The sequence below is a fragment of the Danio rerio genome, chromosome 6 (assembly GCF_049306965.1).
Source record: "Danio rerio strain Tuebingen ecotype United States chromosome 6, GRCz12tu, whole genome shotgun sequence".
NCBI classification, from domain to species: domain Eukaryota; kingdom Metazoa; phylum Chordata; class Actinopteri; order Cypriniformes; family Danionidae; genus Danio; species Danio rerio.
In genome coordinates this window covers 54,873,074-54,894,485 of record NC_133181.1, presented here as the reverse complement: position 1 = coordinate 54,894,485, position 21,412 = coordinate 54,873,074, and the positions used below count along the sequence as shown (strand labels likewise).

The following is a 21,412-nucleotide window of genomic DNA, read 5'->3' as shown; positions in this document are numbered from 1 at the left end:
GGTGGCACGGTGGCTCAGTCGTTCTCACTGTCACCTCACAGCAAGGTCACTGGTTCAAGTCCAAACTGGGCCAGTTGGCATTTCTGTGTGGAGTTTGCATGTTCTCCCAGTGTTGGCATGGGTTTTCATTGGGTGCTCCGGTTTCCCCCACAGTCCAAAGATATAGCTGAATTGGAACTAAATTGGCCATAGTGTATGAGTGTGAATGTGAGTGTATGGGTCACCCAGCAACCAATGCTGGGTTGCGGCTGAAAGGGCATCCACTGCGCAAAACATTTGCTGGAATAATCGGTAGTTCATTCCGCTGTGGCGATCCCTGATAAATAAAGGACTAAAGCAAAGGAAAATGAATGTATGGATGTTTGTCTGCACAACAGCCTGTCCAGGTCAGTGTCCTCACCCTATATGGTCAATAACTACACTTTTAAACATTGTATTTATTCTATTAAAGATAATTTAAGCTATTTCGAATATTACGCTATTAAACTAGCTTTTATAATATTGGTGAGTTTTGTTTAAAGTTTTATTTAGATAAACTTTTGGCGATTGGGTGTGTGTCGGGGCCTGATTGGGTAGCTTTACGTGGAAATAGGAAAATTAAGATTTGTTTAAAATGATTCAAGACCTACAAGACAATAGTTCAACTAATTTAAAGGGATACTGCGAACGGAAGGTTGTTTTGATTTGAAGTATTCCAGATTATATATGTGACTATATATATATATATATATATGTCTTATGTTACACGGGTACATTTGTGGGCACAGCCAAAGTGCCATTGCAGGTTACACCAAGTCAAACTGAAGGCTTTATAAGACCATTATGTATGAAAGTTCAGACTTATACAGAGCTAAATGCTAAGGGTTTTATTTCCTAATGACCCAAAAATATACAAATCCAAAAACAAACAAAAATATACACAAAAACAAACAAAAATACTATACCCCTTTTTCAAGATTTAAGATAATTCTTAAATTATCCACAATGTACCTGTAAAGTTTCAGCTCAAAACACCCATCAGATTATTTATTATAGCTTCAGAATATTGGATTTTCTGCTCTGAACACATTGTAGCTGTTTTTGTTGCCTGTGCCTTTAATGCTAGTTCTCCCCGCCCACCGTTCCCACGTGCCTATCAGAATGTGCCTCAGTCTTTGCCACAGCTGCGTCAGATAACTGACAGACATGAGGGAAGCTGATCTCATGTAACTTCTACAGTAAGAACTTTCCCAATGATGGATTTGTTCTGGAGTTAATTAAAGCTTTTCTACAATGAGTCACACACAATGTTGTTACAAAGTTCATGCACACACACACAAGCAGCAGAGGCACATACACACAGTACGCGCATTTAACTTTGCACTGTTTTTGCACGGCAAATGTGACAGGATTGTACTATGGATATCCGTTATGTTAATGTACAAAATTAACCTGATTTAACGTCCACAAACTGGGATTAAACCTTCTTTTATAATTGTACTGACATGCGGCTGTGGAGATAAAGACGGTAAAATCGATGTAATTCATTAACATGCACTGTTTTAAAAACATTTTAAACTTGTAAAACTCATTCTTGATCACATTTGATGATGACTGATGATCACAGAGAGCTGAACAGATCTTTTAATCCCAGTAGCATTGCGCACGTCCTGTTTTGTTGATATAATTATACAGGTTACATAGAAGACATGTTAATACGCAGCTGTCAATCAATTCGGTGGGCGGGGAAACACTCCTACGTCACGTTGCAGTTGGCCTCAAAATGGGTGGGATTTGGATCCTATTTTAACGTCGGGAATTTTAAGAAAAAATAAACTTGTCTTTATATCACCTCAATATGACTGTGGACACTACACCTACACACAGTCCTGTCCAAACACCTTCCAAAAGATGATTTTCATCATAGGTACCCTTTAAGACTTTAAGGCCTAAAATTTTGATTTTGAAATGTCCTACCTTTCAAGACAGCGCAGATACCTTGTGCAATGTATTATCAAAATTATTAATTTATATTTTTTGGCAAAAATCACTCTGGTATTGAGAGGCGAAATAACAGTTTTGCAGAAGAGAATAGCTACACCTCTTTAGCATTAAATTGGGCCTGAATTACCTGAGATATCCAGTTAGCTCTGAGTTTACATTGGTTGGCAGCATTAAGATCGGTTACTTGCAGAAACATTATATTGGCCTTAAGTGATTTCAGATCTGCAAAAACCCTGCTCCTTTTAATTACATGACCAAGCCCTCTTACGTTCCAAGAGACTATATTCATGGCATAGTCAATTTCCTGCTGTAAATATATCTAAACTTATTCTTTCGCCAGTAATACGCATTGCTAAGCTTAATTTGCACAGCTTTAAAGGTCATTTTCTTAATATTTAAATTTTGTAACCCTCATATTGCATATTATTAATTATTAATAGCTGCATTTCAACCAAATACACCCCTAAGATAATAAACCATAATTGCAGATCTTATTTACGCAACTTTCAGCAATTTCTGAAAATGCACCTTTATTTAAATGAACTGTTTTTGTGTTCCAGGGTCATATATAGACTTAAGTTAATCTGTGTTTTATTTATTTTCCATCGATTTAGGCCCAACTCTACCCTTAGCCATCTCCATTACCCCTACAACTCATTTTACGCGTTCCCATGAAGGGGCAGGGGTGTCTTAATACTCTTTAGCTAGAAGGCGTAGGGCTAAGGGGAAGGGGTGAATAGCCCTTCGAACAGAGATATTTTAGGACCACACGCATAACCAAGGGGTAAGAAAATCTCCCAGAATACACCAGCCACAACGGCAGAATAGCTGCACCCGGAAGTTAGGAGATCCACAAATTAGTAATTTTTGTCATTATTACGAATTTTCACAACAATCAAGCACATGTTTTAACATATTCATAACCACGTTTGTGTTTTACCGTCATGCTTAAAAAAAAAAAAAAACCCTAAAATAAAAATTGCTAAAATTTTGCTATCTATAATCCCTAATAATAACTCCTGTATAGCAGTCCCACAACATTCTGAGACTTGATGACGCTCGAATACCCTGTCAGTAATGTCTAGTGGCTGAAAATTAGCATTTTACAGTGTCTGCTATAATGTAACGTTGTTTTCTTGTGTTTACGTAGATGAATATGGCCACTGTGTAAGTTATGAGCTTATTGCCACATTATATCATAATGATAACATAATATATGCCTTCAGTGATCTCCTGAAGATTAATACCAAAAAATAAAACAACTGGAATAACTACAGCAGTCACCATCGTCTGATCTCATGTGAAGCATGAGATCGGGATGACATGTGATGACGTGTTCAGGTGCTGTAGTGCTGTCCCATTTCCTTTTGAAGCCCTTCCCCTTCACACTTAGTTATAAGGGCCAAGGGAAATGGAAGGCGTAGGGGTACAAAATAAAATTGGGATTGGGCCTTAGACTCAGCGGAATTAACCCGCCAACTATTCCAGCATGTGTTTTATGTAGCGGATGCTCATCCAGCTGCAACCCAGTACTGGGAATACACACTAATTCACACACACTCATACGAGTAATGTAGTTTGATTTACCTAGAGCGCATGTCTTTAGACCAGGCATGTCCAAACCCGGTCCTGGAGGGCCAGTGTCCTGCAAGGTTTAGTTCCAACCCCAATCAGACACACCTGGGCTAGCCAATCAAGCTCTTTCTAGGCTTTCTAGAAACATCCTCGCAGGTGTGTTGAGGCAAGTTGGAGCTAAAATCTGCAGGACACCAGCCCTCCAGGACCAAGTTTGGACTCTGCTTTAGACTGTGGGGCAAACTGAGAGAACATACAAACTCCACACAGAAATGCCAACTGACCCAGCCAGGACTCGGACCAGCGACCTTCTTGCTGTGATGCGACAGTGCTAACCACCGGGCCATCATTATCATTTTTAATTTTTATTTGAGAAGTTGAAGTTTTGCCTCAAATATAAGTGTCCTTCCTAATCATGTGTTTGTACAGAAAGTCAGTGAGCTGAAAAAGATGGACCTGCTGCTGTTGTTACCTGCGGTTATGTCTCTCATCCCATAGTGTGTTAGTGTGTCTGAGTGCGCTCGCAGGAAAAGCCACTATATCCACATGGACGTCCAGGCAAGTGTCAGCTGAAGAAAATGAACACAGGAAAACACATTATCAGCATGAGCACTATGGAAAACTGGATTCTCATTGGTCAATTACGACATTCCAAGGCATGTTATTCCTCCATCACAACCAGTTTAACTAATAACAGTTAAATAAACTTATTCATTCATTCATTTTCTTGTCGGCTTAGTCTCTTTATTAATCCGGGAAAGCCACAGTGGAATGAACCACCAACTTATACAGCAAGTTTTTACGCAGCGGATGCCCTTCCAGCTTCAACCCATCTCTGGGAAACACACACACACACACACACACGTATACACTACGGACAATTTAGCTCACCCAATTCACCTGTACTGCATGTCTTTGGAGTTTGGACTGTGGGGGAAACCGGAGCACCCGGAGGAAACCCACGCGAATGCAGGGAGAACATGCAAACTCCACACAGAAAAGATAACTGAGCCGAGGCTTGAACCAGTGACCCAGCGACCTTCTTGCTGTGAGGCAACAGCAATACCTACTGCGCCACTGCTTCGCCTTTAAATAAACTTATGAATATACTAATAACTGAAACAAAACGCCAATATGCATGGCGTTAAAAATATGCAATTCTTTAAATTATAGTCTAACATTAAAAGAGGGCAAATGTGTCAGCGTAGAGGGTTTGATGAACTAAAGATTTTTTTGTAAGAGGGTTTCTGGGCATCTCACAGACCTTATGATGGTCTTCACAGTATGATAATGGGTTTCTGCCATGGGCTTTGAACAGAAGGAGTGTCAACTGTTGCAAGAACATGTTGTTTGTTTCTAGACGGAGAGAACAATCCTGCCCTGGTTTCACTTTCTCTTCCTCTCGTATGTTGCCTCACTCTCACACAAACTTGAGTTCACTTTAACTCTCTGGAGCTGTCAGGTTTCATTGTTGTCTCGCACTGAAGATGTCATCAGCGTGAGACGGCCTCTTCCCCAGGGTCCCGCTGGCTGAGGGAACAACATGGTAAAAGGTCAGTGAAGCAAAGAACCAGTACAACTGCTATTGGCTATAATGCAGTAAACAAGACAAACACACGTGGACAAGCACAGACCAAACACTACAACCTAACCATGGCGCACACAAAAGCCTTTTTTAACTGTAAAAACTTTTATTTTACAGGAAAACTCCACTTTTTTTTAATAAGCTCATTTTGATAGTCCCCTAAACAATTGAACAATTGTTTAACAGTTGAGTTTTACCATTTTAAATCCATTGAGCCGATCTCCGGGTCTGGCAGGAACAGTATTAGCTTAGCTTAGCATAAACCATTAAATCGGATTAGACCATTAGCATCTTGCTCGAAAAAATACAAAAAAGGAAGATATTTTTTGAAAAATCCTATTTAAATTGAAGTCAATATGTTTTATAGTCTCATATCAAAGTTTTAAATCCCAACTTTACTTCAAAAAATTACTTAGAACACCTTAGCAACAACAAACACCATAGCAACCTCTTAAAACATTCTTGCAATCACATAGTAACTTGGCAGGAAACAATTAGAACACCTTAGCAACCACATTACTATGTGCATTAATTCAAACATTAAAACAAAAAACAAACAAATGTTGTTAGTTTTCAGGTAACATTGGCAGAACTAGCATTCAATAAAGACGAGGGTCAACCATTCAGTCTTATGAAACTTGATGACGCTAAACCACACACAAAGACTAAATCTATACAAAAACTGACAGGATGCACTTTGAGAAGAGGCCGAGATTGTCAGCATCGGTTATGAGGCGTTCATAACTATGAGTGATGCTCCTGCGTTTGTTATTTGCAGTAGAGTTGTGATTGTTCATTGAGGTGGCACAGGTGACATTTTCAGCCCTTTCAGACACACACACACACACACACACACACACACACACACACACACACACACACACACACACACACACACACACACACACACACACACACACACACAGTCTTAGCCTCAGCCTCTCCAGCCAGACCCACAGTGTTATTTTAACAGAAGATGGCTGTTCTCGACTAGCAGTGTCATTCTTTTATTAAAATTCGTAAAGAATATTGAGGGTAAATACAGCTTGAAGCCCAAAGGCGTTGCCCAATGGCTGCATTTAAATTACCCATCAAAGATTATTTACTAAGATATGTGGTTGACTTGCTGTAATTTTATTGCTATTTACTTGTACGTCAAGCCACCCATATATACCATGTTTAAATTGAATGCAATAAGCTTATTTGTTGATACTGTTTGATCAGTTTTTAAAGGCAAACAGCAGATTCACATGATATCAGTGCATCGGGGATATAAGAAAGGGAGATAAAGTAAAACATCACACTCATCCACCTAGAAAAAGAGTTCCAACTCAAAAGGACAGTTTAGACAAAAAGTACAGCTTCATTTATTCAAAAGAATATTTATGTACTGTTTATGTGATAGCTTTCATCATTTTGTTGCATGTTCTCCCCTTGATGGCGTTGGTTTCTTCAGGGTGTTCCGGATTCCCCCACAGTCCAAACACATGCGCTACAGGTCAATTGAATAAGCTAAATTGGCCGTAGTGTATGACTGTATGGTGTTTCTCAATGTTGGGTTGAGGCTGGAATGGCATCCGCATAAAACATGTGCTGGATAAGTTGGCAATTCATTCCACTGTGGCGACCCCTGTTTAATAAATAAAAGGGGCTGAAAAGAAGCTAAAAAGAAAATGAGCGAATGGATTTTGTTGCAGAGTTTACCATTATACTTCTTTTTAGCTTTCATGTATTTTTGTTTTAGTTAAGTTAGTGTTTTACATTAAGCTTGTTTTAATTGCTATGGCAAAATTCATTATTATTATTATCTTTTTACATTTTCCATCTAATATACATTTAAGCTAAAAAAGGATGTTAAAATAGTTTATTTAAAGGTGGAGTAGGTGATTGTGTTGTTGTTTGAAAAGCTGGTCTACCTGGTTGAAAGTCTCTTCACATTTCAGTAAATTGTTTAAAGTAAAAGATCTAAATGTGTTTGTATGTCGGCTCAGCATTTTTTAATTGGATGAACATTTTTTAGTCTTATGCCTTATAAGACTAAAAAATGTTCATCCGATTAAAAAATGTCAAGCTGACATTTAATAAATATGATAAGTAGCCCAAACTGTCTGTCAACAAATCGTCACTTTGGGATTATAGGGTTCTGTCTGAGTTCTGAATGATTTTGAGATATTGAGCTTTAAAGTTTTTGCATTCCATAAAGCAACAGGATGTGCGTAAGATTTGTTTTTAAATAAAAAATGTGCTAAAATGTTATAAACTTATTAAAAAAAAACATCCCAAAATGTAAATAAGTTGTCATTTAATAAAAATATGTCAATAACAAAATTTTGACAAAGATGTCAGATAGAAACTTATCATTCTAAGGTGACGAAATGTAGATTTATACATCTGCGCATCCGTTCACGCAGATCCACTATTTTTGTAGCATGCACTGCACTTTAGCCAATTCATACTTGAAACTACACTGCCTACAACTATGTGGACACCGATTTATTGTACATATCGCTGTCAATTTCACATTGACGTTGTATTTGCACTATTTGCACTACAAAAAGTGATTTGATTTGATTTTGATTTATACATACTTGTGGACCGCTTTCATGTGCACACCAGAGTCACAGCGGTAAAACAAATGCTGAATAAAAACTTTTTAAAATCCTTAATCAGTATTGAGTTACTTTTGCATGCTCTAGGAAGGACGACACGATGACTGAAGTATTTTATTTAGACAGATAATGTTATATTTAAAACTATTTTAGTCACGCAAAGCTGATGTAGAATGGGTTAAATGCACAGAACTGTTGTTCAGCCACTGAAATCTTCCGGTGAAAGCTTGATGTGACTAGTTTTTAATTTCATAAGGGACCTTTTACAGCATCGATAATGTAGATTTTTTTTTTCAGTTTAACAACAAAACATCAGTGAATAGCGCTATTCCACCTTGCCTGCTTTATTGAGCTGAAGTTGGCTTTATATATTTACATTGGTTCAGTTTGGAAAAATGACCTGTGACGCGCTCCCTATATTGTTTACCATGCTACTCTGAATATTCGGTCTGAAATAACATGTAAGTATGGCTTAGAAATGAGTGTAATTCCAGCACCTCGCCGGCCAACCACTAAGCACACAGTAGTCGCTTTAGGGCAAAGCGCAGGAGAGAGTGAGACCAGCGATCCTTGCATGCATAAAATATTGCACATTATGGCAAGTTTTACTTGCTACACTACTCAAAACGTGCTATAGATATAATACAGTTTTTCGTTCAGAATTGCAGTATAATAAAGTACTATAACGTTTTCTAACCGGCAATTTACATGATCCAGTAGGTTGTCTACTGTCATCTTCGAGCATTCGTGAATTTAGGAGGCGTGGCTTTGGATGGCAGGGGAGGGATTGTGTTTCAAAGAAATTATGCTAACGCATAGCATTTTGGCAGATCATACTACTGCACCTTTAGCATTTATTCATTCATCGGCTTAGTCCCTTTATTAATCGGGGTCACCACAGCAGAATGAACCGCCAACTTATCCAACACATATTTTATGCAGCGGATGCCCCTCCATCCGCAACCCAACACTGGAAAACACCCATACACACTCTTTCACACACACACACACACACACACACACACACACACACACACACACACACACACACACACACACACACACTATGGTCTTTGGACTGTAGGGGAAACTTTAGCACCCGGAAGACCCACGTCAACACGGGAAGCAAACTCCACACAACTTGCAAACAGAAATGCCAACGGACCCATATATATATATATATATATATATTTAATTAGTGCACAAGATTTACAGTAAATTATTATAGATTTTACTTATTGTTAATAAATCAATGTATTACTGCCAACTAAAAAAATAAATAAATAAATAAATAAATACTAAAAAAAAAAAAACTGAAAAAAACTAAAAAAATCATGAATTGATTAAATTTATTTTGAGATTTACATTAACAACAGAATTCTATAGAAATTTCTCAACATATACTGTAACCAACTGTTGCATTTTCTGGAGAATGTTTATAAATTACCCTTTAAAAAATAAGGTAAAAACATTGGATTCAAACAAGTCAAGAAATCTAGCATCTTCCAAAGGTTTCAAGATTTACACTTCCCCAATTCACAGAGAGAGATAGAGAGAGAGAGAGAGGCAGCGTGTGCGAGCGAGACAGTCGATGTCTGTGAACGGATGAAAGATATTCACAGCTATTGTGCCTGTAGACGGTGACCACACCCACATCTTGACATCCAGCCTCTGATTGGTCAGCATCCTGAATCCCAGCAACAGCTCCTGTATCTCTCCTCCCCCTTTTTGTCTCCACAAAGAGCTCAGCGCTGAATGAAGTGAATCAGCCTCAGACTGCTGGAATAGTAAGCGTTTCTCTTCCCGTCTCTCTGTCTCTTTCTCTCTCTCTCCGTCTGTCTTCCTTTTATTCCCATCTCTCCTCCTCTCTCTCCATTTCCCCATCCCCTTCTCACACACACAGAAACAGACACACGGCGTTATATGCTATCCGTCCATCCATTCATCAGGGATCAGCCAGACAGTGGGAAAAAAGCAACAGATCATGTTTTCTGAAGCAGATGAGATGAGACTCCATCCAGCTTGAGAAGAAACAAAATAAGGACTTTGCAAGAACTCTGGACACCATCATCATCATCATCATACCGTGAAAGGATTGTTGAGCCCAAAACTGGTCCACGGGGACTTACGAGGGTGCTTTGGCATTTGTTTTTCTCTCTTTTCCGTGGCTGGCGAAGGGGCCGGCAAAAGTTAGCCAAAACGCCGCGTGCTGTGCTCCGCGTGAAGAATGCCCAGGCGCGCCTGCCCAAGCCGGCGGACACGGCGCCGGCACCAACGCCGGGCCTTTATATGGAGAGATCCCAGAGTCGCCTCAGCTTATCAGCGTCCTTCGAGGCCCTGGCCATCTACTTCCCCTGCATGAACTCCTTCGATGAGGACGATGGAGGTGAGTGGACATCAAAATTGAAGTCAATGAAGTCAAAATTATTAGCCCTCCTGCGATTTTATTTTCAAATATTTCCCAAATTATGTTGGCAAGGAATTTTTTCCACAGTATTTCCGACAATATTTTTTCTTCTTGAGAAAGTTTTTTTTTTTGGTTTTATTTTGGCTAGAATAAAAGCATTTGTTATTTTTTTATGCATTTTAAGGCCAATAATTTTACACATTTTTCGATTGTATAAAGAACAAACCATTGTTATACAATGAAAATTGCCTAATTAACCCAGTTAACCCTTTAACTAACCCACCATGATTTTTTTTTTTTTGGATTGAATTAATCCTAATGTTGCTAGTAAACACATTCAATGCAATTGCTTTGTCAACAATTATTAATATCAAAATATCAGCCTCTACCAAATGGTTGATATGTCGGTTTATAGTAAAAGTAACAGAAGTAATACATACAGTATCCTGTGAAAATCTGAAAATGTAAGACCAATTTATTAAAACAAACAATCAAAACATTTGTGAATACTAAATCACTTTTTTTCAAGTACGCCATAAAATATTTCACATTCTCGTTTAACATGTTTGCTTGAAATTTTATTTTTTTTAAATAATACCAAAATCAAGTATAGTAGTGCAACAGGATGTTTGTAAGATTATTATACTTTTTTTTTTTTTTTTGCAAAACAACAATGCTTTGTGTGTAAACCATTATTTAAAACAGTCAATCTGTAAATGACTTTAAGAATCATTATTTAAAACAGCAAAAACATGGTCAAGCGGTAGAGCGGGCAGGGTTAAACGCAATATTTTTAGCCCTCTTAAGCCGTATTTTTCTTTTGATAGTCTACAGAGCAAATCACCCTTATACAATCATTTGCCTAATTACTCTAACCTGCCTAGTTAACCTAGTTAAGTCTTTAAATGTCCCTTTAAGCTGTATAGAAGTGAAATATAGTAAAATGTTATGTACTATCATCATGGCAAAGATCAAACAAATCAGTTATTAGACATTAGCTATTAAAATTATTATGTTTAGAAATGTGTTGAAAAAATAATCTATATGTTCAACAGAAATTGGGGAAAAACTATACAGGAGGGCTAATATTTCTGACTTCAACTATATATGAGTCCGAACAACGCGGTTGCTTTTTTTACAAGAAGGTATGGTTGAGATTTGTTTTTGGTTTTTGTGGTTTAACTGTAACAAGTTTTGATTTGTGATTCAAGCTCATGCACTAAAAAAAACAATAATTGCATTTACTCTATTTTTTTAAAGGTTTGCAAACAATTCATATGTGCTGAATTTAAACAAACAAATAAAATTTAGTAATGTTTAACTTAAAGTGTTTGTTTAAATTGAGCTCATATAAATAGTTTGCAATCACTTGCCTTAAAAAAAATAAGTAAATCCAATTCATAATTTTTTTCAGTGTGGCTCGATGCCAAAAGGTTCTGGTTTTAAATCTTTCTCAGTTTTAAGGCATATTTTCACAATCCGCTCTGAGAAGAATGCAACTATTTAAAAGAGAAAAAAGTGATTCTTATAGAAACGTGTTTTTAAAAAAAATAAAGCATTAAGATTCACCCCGGGCGTCTTGGTGGCGCAGTGGGTAGAATGATCGCCTCACAGCAAGCAGGTCGCTGTTCTGAGCCTCGGCTGGGTCAGTTGGCATTTCTGTGTGGAGTTTGCATGTTCTCCCCGTGTTCGCGTGGTTTTCCTCCATGTGCTCCGGTTTCCCCCACAGTCCAAAGACATGTGTTTCAGGTGAATTGAATAATGTATGTAGTGTGTGTGTGTGTGTGTGTGTGTAGATGTTTTCCTGCGTTAAACATATGCTAGAAAAGTTGGCGGTTCATTCTGCTGTGATGACCCCTGATTAGTAAAGGGACTAAGCTGAAAAGAAAATGAATGAAGATTGACCCCCTAAGCACAGCCATGAGAAGTAAAACATATGAAAACACTTGTATATGAACTAGAGACCGATTTGAAATTTTTTTATAAATATTCTTAACAATTCACACAAAAATGCTAATACTGCCCTCATTTTCTTATTTTCATGTCGTTTTGAACCTGTCTAATATTTTTGAAGATGGTTTAAATGTGGTCCAAAACAACACTGGTGCTCACTGACTTTTACTGCGTGGACAATAACGCTCTTGCTTTCAAAATGTAATCTGTTGAGCAAAACAAATAAGGTCATATAATGTATCAATGATTTTGTGGTTAGCAAATACAGTTGAAGTCAGAATTATCAGCCCCCCTTTGATTTTTTTTTCTTTTTTTAACAGAGCAAGAGAATGTTCACAGTATGTCTGATAATCTTTTTTTTTTTCCGGAGAAAGTCTTAAATATTTTATTTCGGCTAGAATAAAAGCAGTTTTAATTTTTTTTAAACCATTTTAAGGTCTAAATTATTAACCCCTTTAAGCTGTAATCTTTTTTAACAGTCTACAGAACAAACCATCATTATTGAATAACTTGCCTAATTACCCTAACCTGCCTAGTTAACCTAATTACCCTAGTTAAGCCTTTAAATGTCCCTTTAAGCTGTATAGAAGTGTCTTGAAAAATATCAGGTCAAATATTATTTACTGTCATCATGGCAAAGATAAAATAAATGAGTTATTAGAGATGGTTTAATAAAACTGTTATGTTTAGAAATGTGTTGAACAAATCTTCCCTCCGTTAAACAAAAATTAGGGAAAAAATAAGCAGAGGGCTTACTGTTCAGGGGGGCTAATAATTCTGGCTTTAACTGTAGCCACAGTGGCCAGAATAAACGAGTGCACGCCTTACAGGTCTCATTTAAATGAATACTTTCTATAGGAAGCTATACAATAAGATAATTATGCATCAACATTACTAAATACCAAAGCTAAAACCAGAACAAATCTAAGCAAATAAGATCACAGTCCACACAAATGAATGAATATGTTAAATGAAATTAATACGTCAAAATTTTAATAGACAAAAAAAATCAAGAGAACCATAAAAAATATCAAATTTTGTTTAAAATATTATTTGCAACACCTCATTCTTAATTTAAATGTGTTAATTGTTTTATTCCTAAAGATGCAAAGTGTGCAAACTCTTATTTTAATGAATATAACTGAGTTATATAAAAAGTTTTATTTAATTGCACCAAAATATATGGTCTATATTCACTTAGAAATGGATAAAAATATTAACTTTCAAAATGAGGTGTACTGATTTATGCTACAAATATCTTCTTACTGACAACTTGTATGTCTTTGACTTTGATATCCTAGATAACATCCAATGGTTTTGAGACAAATTGAGATCCTTATTGCAGAATTTGATTGGACCAAGAAGTTTCTGCAAGCCCCAACTGTATTCACCTTATCCTCTGCATACGAGCGGGCGCAGCCATTTGAATCTATTTGGCAGGAGACTTCCTGTCTTATTCACTTGCATTCATTTGTTAGAAACAGCTCGCTTTGCTGCTTGATGTTGCAAACTGATGTTTTCTTATTATTTGATTCTACTTTGTCTGTATAGTCATGAACACACTTGTTTGTAGAGCAAGTAGTTTGACTGTTTTTTGACGTTTATTATTCCTAGTCATTTCTCTCATAGGCGACTGAATGAGAAGTTGTAAAGCAATCGCAAAAACGAGCGCACTTCCGCATTGAGGTCAAACACATGCATTTGTAGTTGGGATACACAGGTTGGGCTCATCCTCAACCAATATTTTGCATATGCAAGAAACAAAAACATAGTTGCAATAAAAATCCATATCTGTAATTGGAAAGGCTAAAACAACCGATCCTTACGATGAACACATGCATGCACGAAACGCTTGCTTCAGCCGGCATTCTAATCAGACAGACGTTTTTTTATTAATGAAGCCATTTAATCACAGCGTTGACATTCAAATGCTAATATAGCTGTGATTTTCCTCCAGGTACGGCTGTTGCTCATTTCAAACAAAGTCTGATTGCAGGTTAATGTCTGTCTCACATCCATCAAGCAGACATCATGGCGTTCATTTAGCGCTCATTAGAAAAATTCAGACTTCTCCGGCGTGCTACTTGCTGAGTGTTTTTAAGCAGCAATTTTGCATAATTTCCCAAGTGCTTTTAGTCTAGGCATGCTATAAATCTCTTCTTCTCCGTCCCGGTGTGCTCTCCTCCTTTCCTGATCAGCCTCGTTTCCTTTTTTTCACTGTCCACTCACCCAAAAAACCTTTTACACCGCTACGTCTATCCGAGACATCCACACACACACCCACCCACACTCACACACACACTCTCTTTACCCTTGGCCTGATTACAGACTACTCTGCAGGAGAGAGACTAGTATTGAGAAGAAAAGATTCTGCCTAGCTAGTGATCATCTTTGTTTAACGTGTACAACACACACACACACACACACAATGCATCATCATAGCCCTTTCAGGTTTAGCTCAAAGTATCATGCACATATGCATCTATGATAAACATCTCATGGATGGTAAGGCTGCACAATCTTTTTATCGTTTCAGCATTGATAATAGCATACATCAGTTTCAGCATTGCAAGATATGCAATGTTGACTACATTCGCCGGTCACTTTATTAGGTATACCTGTCCAACTGCTCGTTAACGCAAATTTCTAATCAGCCAATCACATGGCAGCAACTCAATGCATTTAGGCATGGTCAAGACAATCTGCTGCAGTTCAAACCGAGCAACAGAATGGAGAAGAAATCTTATTTAAGTGACTTTGAACGTGGCATAATTGTTGCTACCTGACGGGCTGGTCTGAGTATTTCAGAAACTGCTGATCTACTGGGTATTGCACGCACAACTATCTCTAGGGTTTACAGAGAATGGTCCAAAAAAGAGAAAATATCCAGTCAGCGACAATTCAAGGCGCAAATACTTTGTTGACGCTAGAGATCAGAGGCGAATGGCTAGACTGGTTCAAGCTGATAGAAAGGCAACAGCAACTCAAATAACCGCTTGTTACAGCTGAGGTCTGCAGAAGAGCATCTCTGAACACACAACATGTCCAACCTTGAGGCAGATGGGCTACAGCAGCAGAAGACCACACCGGGTGCCACACTTTGGGAAATCTTTTGGGAAACTGAGGCTACAGTTCGCACAGGCTCACAAAAATTAGACAATAGAGGATTGGAAAAACGTTGCCTGATCTGATGAGTCTCGATTTCTGCTGCGACATTCGAATGGTAGGGTCAGAATTTGCAGTCAACAACATGAAAGAATGGATCCATCCTGCCTTGTATCAACAGTTCAGGCTGATGGTGGTGGTGTAATGGTGTGATTGATATTTTCTTTGTACACTTTGGGCCCATTAGTTCTAAATAAGCATTGTGTCAATGCCACAGCCTACCCGAGTATTGTTGCTGACCATGTCCATCTCTTTATGACCACAGTGTACCTACTACTGTGGCTACCTCCAGCAGGATAACGCACCATGTCATAAAGCACCAATCATCTTAGACTGGTTTCTTGAACATGAAAATGAGTAACTATACTCAAATGGCCTCCACAGTCATCGGATATCAATCCAATAGACATGTAGTAGAACGGGAGATTGGCATCATGGATGTGCAGCTGACAAATCTGCAGCAATTGCATGATGCTATCATGTCAATATGCACCAAAATCTCTAAGGAATATTTCCAGTACCTTGTTGAATCTACGCCACGAAGGATTAAGGCAGTTATGAAGGCAAAAGAAGGTCCAACTCAATACTAATAAGGTGTACCTAATAAAATGGCCGTTAAATGTATATTGCAATTAAAATTAACCAGGAGCAACAGAATTGTATTTAATTACTGTATTTATTTTTTAAATTTATTTAATATTTGTCTTGTTTCTAGTCCAATTATCTACATTTCAATGTAAAAACATGATTATTTTCTATTCTACCAGTAGATAATTTAGCTTGTTTAAAGGAAAAACTCTTAATTTTGACTTCTTTCTTCTAAAGGTGAAAACAAAACTTTTTCTAGATATTTAGACTAGAAAACGAGACAAAGACAAAGAAAGAAAAGGTAGCTGTAGCTAAAAGCTGTAGCTGAATACAGTTAGACTGCCCAGAAAACCGTCATATAGACCTTTTCAAACTATCTTGTGAAACTGTATGCATATCGCAATATTTATCACAGAAAAATAAAGAGCCTTTAAATATTGCGCAGCCCTAATGCATAGTAATTAAAAATGTGCATCAAATCGTATTGCGTTTGTGAGTTTTGGTTTGTCGTTAAACTAATCATCCTTTCACATCTCCATTTTATGCTGATATATTCTTGCATAAATCACCTTAATCAATGCAAATGGAACTAATGAATATGCTAATTGCTGGGACACAAACGAACACGTCGCGAGTGCTTTAGTTTAACACCTATTGCTGAATCTGTGATGACTGAACGTGCATGTCTGCTGTGCGAATCGCCGTTTGGTTTTTGACATGGAGCTTTGGTGTAGTATTTAGAGGCCGTTTGCAACTGTTTAACATGAAGACAGACTTAAAGATTGTCTGCAGAAGAAGGAGAAAAGGGCTGAACAAATTGCAGTAATAAATGAACTCGCCTGTGATTTCGTAATAACACCCATTACTCACTGCTCAAACCCCCGGGACATTTCTGACCGCAAATACAGAAGCAAAATTATCTGGCTGAAAAAATAAAGAATGAACTCCCTCATGATATTAATGCATTTCGGACAGATCCATTAGTCAGAAGAACGAGGGGAGTTAATGATGTCTTTGTCAGTCTGTTTCTGAAGAGAAGTGCTGAATGTTCAGGTCTTTAGGTTGTGTTTTATTCACGTCTCAAAGACCTGCAGCAGATCTGATATTTTGTGGTAGGCTCAGGCTCATTGGTGAGACTTCAATAGAAAAACATGATGTTTCCTCTGAAGCAGATATGTGAAAGTACAGCTCTGCGACTGTAGGCTAACAGATCTTTTAAATAATAAGTCACTGATTACAATTCACTTTTTAACAGGACAGCTGTGTTCTCATCTTTGTTCTTTCATTATATATACTAGACTCAAATATATACTTTATAATTGAACATACTGCACTTGTTTGTGCTTCAGACCTCAAAAACTGTTAAAAACATCAAATAAAAAAGCTCTATTTTGCATTAGTTCACTCTCAGAAATAAAGGTACGCAAGCTGTCATTGGGGTGGTACCTTTTCAAAAGGTGCAAATTTGCACCTACAAGGTCCATATTGATACCTCAAGGGTACATAAAAAGCACAAATACATTTCTCTAAAAACTTTTAGGTACTAATATATACTTATGAGGTACCAGTATGGACCCGTTAAGTACAAATGTGCACTTTTTGAAAAGGTACCACCCCAGTGACAGCTTACATACCTTTATTTCTGAGAGAGTGTGGTTAACTTAATTTGAATTGCTGGGAAAAAATGGTTGAATCATTTCAGATTGATCATCCTGCACTTGTGTGTTTCAGACCTTTAAAAATCTGTTTAAAAATAAAATTAAAATCAATCAGAAAGAATCCCGCCATACTACTTTCAGCAATTTAAATTTCCTCGGCTGGAATCAATTCTCGAACTGCTGCTTTTCTCCTGCTCACTGTATGTATATCAGACTCAAATATAATGTCTAAACTATTGGCACTACACAATGCAGAAGAGTGCCGTTACTTGATATTAATGTTAAATTAAATAAAGAAAACTAAAAAATGATTAATCAAAAAATGATAAATATATTTCTTATTTAATTCAGTTGATGTACTACAAATAAATGATAACAAAATAAACCTTAAGAAATATACAGGCATCTATGGAGTCAATCTAGGGCCATATATACATGCAAAATAAAAGAAAGTTTTGCAAAGATAAAAGCAAATATGTATAAATAAATAAATGCAAATCTCAAAAAAAAAAAACGCAGTTAAAATTAATTTAAATATAAAATTAACTTTGCAAACAAAAAAATAACTGTTTTATATAAAATGCATTAGTTTTAGCTTTTTAATTACTATTGGTCTCCTCCCTCACCATATTAAGCTACCACCATATAACACACGTGATAAAGGATGTCAGTTCATAATAACAGGTTATGATTATTACTGAATCGATACCAAGTTGTAAAATCCTACATCGCAGTGCATCAAAGAAACAGTTAATTTTGACATCCCTAATCAGTATAATCAATTAGAAAGAATTTTGCCATAATTCTTTTCCAACAATTCAAATTTCCTCGGCTAGACTCAGTTTACAACCAGCTTTTCTCCTGCTTACTGTATGTATATCAGACTCAAACATGATGTCCAAACTATTGGCACAACACAACGCAGAAGAGTGCCGTTACTTGATATTAATGTTAAATTAAATAATGAAATCTAAAAAATGAAGTTTCTATTTAATCTAGAAATATTTCTTATTTAATTCAGTTGATGTACTTCAAATAAATGATAATAAAATAAACATTAAGAAATATACAGGCATCTATGGAGTCAATCTAGGGCCATATATACATGCAAAATAAAAGAAAGTTTTGCAAAGATAAAAGCAAAAATAAATAAATAAATGCAAATCTCAAAAAACAAAAACAAACAAAAAAATGCAGTTAAAATTAATTTAAATATACAATATAAAACTAATTTTGCTAACTAAAATAAAGAGTTGCATAGGGAAAATTAAGTTGTGAAATAAAAATGAACTTTGCAAACAAAAATAGAACTGTTGTATATAAAATGCTTTATAGTTTAAGTGTTTTAATTACTTGCGGTCTATAACACACGTGATAAAGGACGTCAGTTCATAATAACAGGTTATGATTATTACTGAAACGATACCACATTGTTCACATCTACATCGCAGTGCATCAAAGAAACAGTTGATTTTGACACCCCTAATCAGTATAATCAATCGAAAAGAATTCGCCATAATTCCTTTCCAGCAATTCAAATTGCCTCTTCTTATTTATTTTAACACACTTTTGAGGTATGAAGCACAAACAAATGCAGTATGATCAATCCGAAAGAACTCAACCCTTATTCTTATGCAGCAATTCAAATTTCCTCTGCTTAATTTGAATAGCTGGAAAAGACAAATGGAATCCACTTGCTTGTGCATCAGACCTCAAAAATCTGTTAAATAAATAAAATTAAAACAACTATTTTGCATTAGTATGATCAATCAGAAAGAATCCCACCATATTTATTTTCCAGCAATTCAAATTTCCTCTGCTCAGACTCCATTCTCCACCCGCTGCTTTTCTCCTCATTCTGTGTTCAGATTTAATCTAACAGCCGCACATGGGGGTTCAACACCTATATAACACACTCGGCTCCCCAGCCACGCTCACACGCAGGGCCCGGAGCCTCAGACCCAGTGCTTGTCTTGGCGCATTCAGACTTCATCTTTCAGATCCTGTTTGCTGTTAGCACTGTTTGATGCCGAGTGCACCAAGAATCCCAAAGCACAACATGTCTCGCTCTCCCCCCATGCTCAAATCTGTGGCAAAGAAAAGCGCACGCTCTGAAGTCTCGAGGCTTATTAACCCTCCTACACTGACAGGTCCTGCATTGATGCCACTGCTCGAAATAACTCGCAAACAAACACGCGCACGCAAGATGTCATATGGCGGCAGGCGCACATTGGCTGTTGCATAAGAGCGTAGTGAATCAAGGACAGAAGAGAAGATAGAAGGAGGTCAGGATGATTGATACTGGTCCACAGACATGTACAGTGTGTGTGTGTGTAAGTGTGTGTGAGACAGAGCATGTGAGATTAAATGGTGATACTGATTATCAGCATGGTGGTATTTGTTTGGATTAAAAAAAGAAACCAATGATGGTGATATTTATATTTAAAGTCCACATGAACTGGAAGCTGCATTCATTTTTTTCGTATAGTGATGCTGTTCCTAGAAAAATAGAATATTAAATGAGAAACCAGTGGGCGTGGCTTGTTTTTTCTACTGCAAGCTGAATGGACAGTAGGTGTCTCATTCAGAAAGATTTGGAAAATTGTTTCAGGAGAGATATAACAACCTAACAGATTCCTCCTCTTCATCCTTTTTGTTTGTTGTCATAACTGACTGTTGGAGGGGCGTGGTTAAGTATGTTAGTAAATACCTTAGACATAAGGCTCTATTTTAACGATCTAGGCGCAAAGTCTAAAGCGCAAGGGGCAAAAGCATTAAGCATATGTCTGAATCCACTTTAACTATTTTAAAGACGGAAATCCGCTGCGCCCCGGTCTAACAAGGTTGTGCTTATTCTTTTAATGAGTTATGGGCGTGTTTTGAGCATAATGTGCACTAAACCAATCAGAGACTCATCTCCCACTCCCTTAAAGAGTCAGTTGTATTGTACACAAAATGAACAAGACAGATTTTTGTTTCATTTAGAGCAGTGGTTCTCAAACTGTGGTACGTGTACCACTAGTGGTACGCAGGCTTCCTTCTAGTGGTACGCTGAGAAATGAAATATGTCATGTACATGCTACACACATTTCAAAATTTATCAAAAATGATGTTTATAATATGTCAAATATGACATACAGCCTATATTTCTGAGGTAATCTGCCACGTTTTTTAACTTTGCAGAGTTGTAGCTGCTTTACTGGGCCTACTACACTACTGTATTTCAATACTGCTCATTTTGGTGGTACTTGGAGAGACGATTTTTTTCTGAGGTGGTACTTGATGAAAAAAGTTTGAGAACCACTGATTTAGAGAATATCTTAAAGCTTAAAAAAAAAAACCTACTTTACTTGAAGCCCTTCTATAAATGTGACCCTGGACCACAAAACCAATAATAAAGGTCCATTTTTTTTGTACTTCATCTAAAGAGTAAATAACATTTCATTGACATGGTTTGTTGGGATTGGACATTATTTGGCTGAGATTCAACTATTTAAAAATGTGGAGTCTGAGGGTGCAAAAAAGTTGAAATGTTAAGAAAATCACCTTTAAAGTTGTCAAAATTAAGTTCTTACCAATATATATATATATATATATATATATATATATATATATATATATATATATATATACATTGGTTTACATTAAACGAAAATTAGGTTTTGATGTGTTTAGTACAGTAGGTGTATTTAGACAAAGTCTTTCTGAAATGAGATCTTTACTTGAAACAAATGATTTTTGGCATTACGTAAAAATGCATAATAAAAAAATAAATAAATAAAACAAATAAAAAAGCATTATATTTTGTAGCCTTAAATATATTATTTTGTTGCACATTGCAATACTTTTCAATTTAAAAACAAAACAGATTAGAATATTTAGATTAAAT

The 21,412-nt window shown here is 36.8% G+C and overlaps 1 protein-coding gene and 1 long non-coding RNA gene across 7 annotated transcripts in view; one reads left to right on the top strand and one right to left on the bottom strand.

Annotated features, from left to right (window-relative positions):
- LOC141386368 (uncharacterized) overlaps positions 1-21,412 on the bottom strand; it is a 171,845-nt gene that overhangs the window by 44,695 nt on the left and 105,738 nt on the right. For all 6 annotated transcript variants that reach the window (XR_012408247.1, XR_012408240.1, XR_012408243.1 and 3 more), the window contains 2 exons: positions 4,823-5,088; positions 4,031-4,127 (listed from right to left, as the gene is read on the bottom strand). This is a non-coding gene — a long non-coding RNA (uncharacterized lncRNA). The remainder of the gene's footprint in view (positions 1-4,030; positions 4,128-4,822; positions 5,089-21,412) is intronic.
- The window catches only part of rims4 (regulating synaptic membrane exocytosis 4), a 74,543-nt gene continuing 62,645 nt past the window's right edge, over positions 9,515-21,412 (top strand). Inside the window, exon 1 of the mRNA XM_694455.10 lies at positions 9,515-10,138. Coding sequence (XP_699547.4) covers positions 10,042-10,138 — 97 coding nt within the window. The 5' untranslated portion in view covers positions 9,515-10,041. The remainder of the gene's footprint in view (positions 10,139-21,412) is intronic.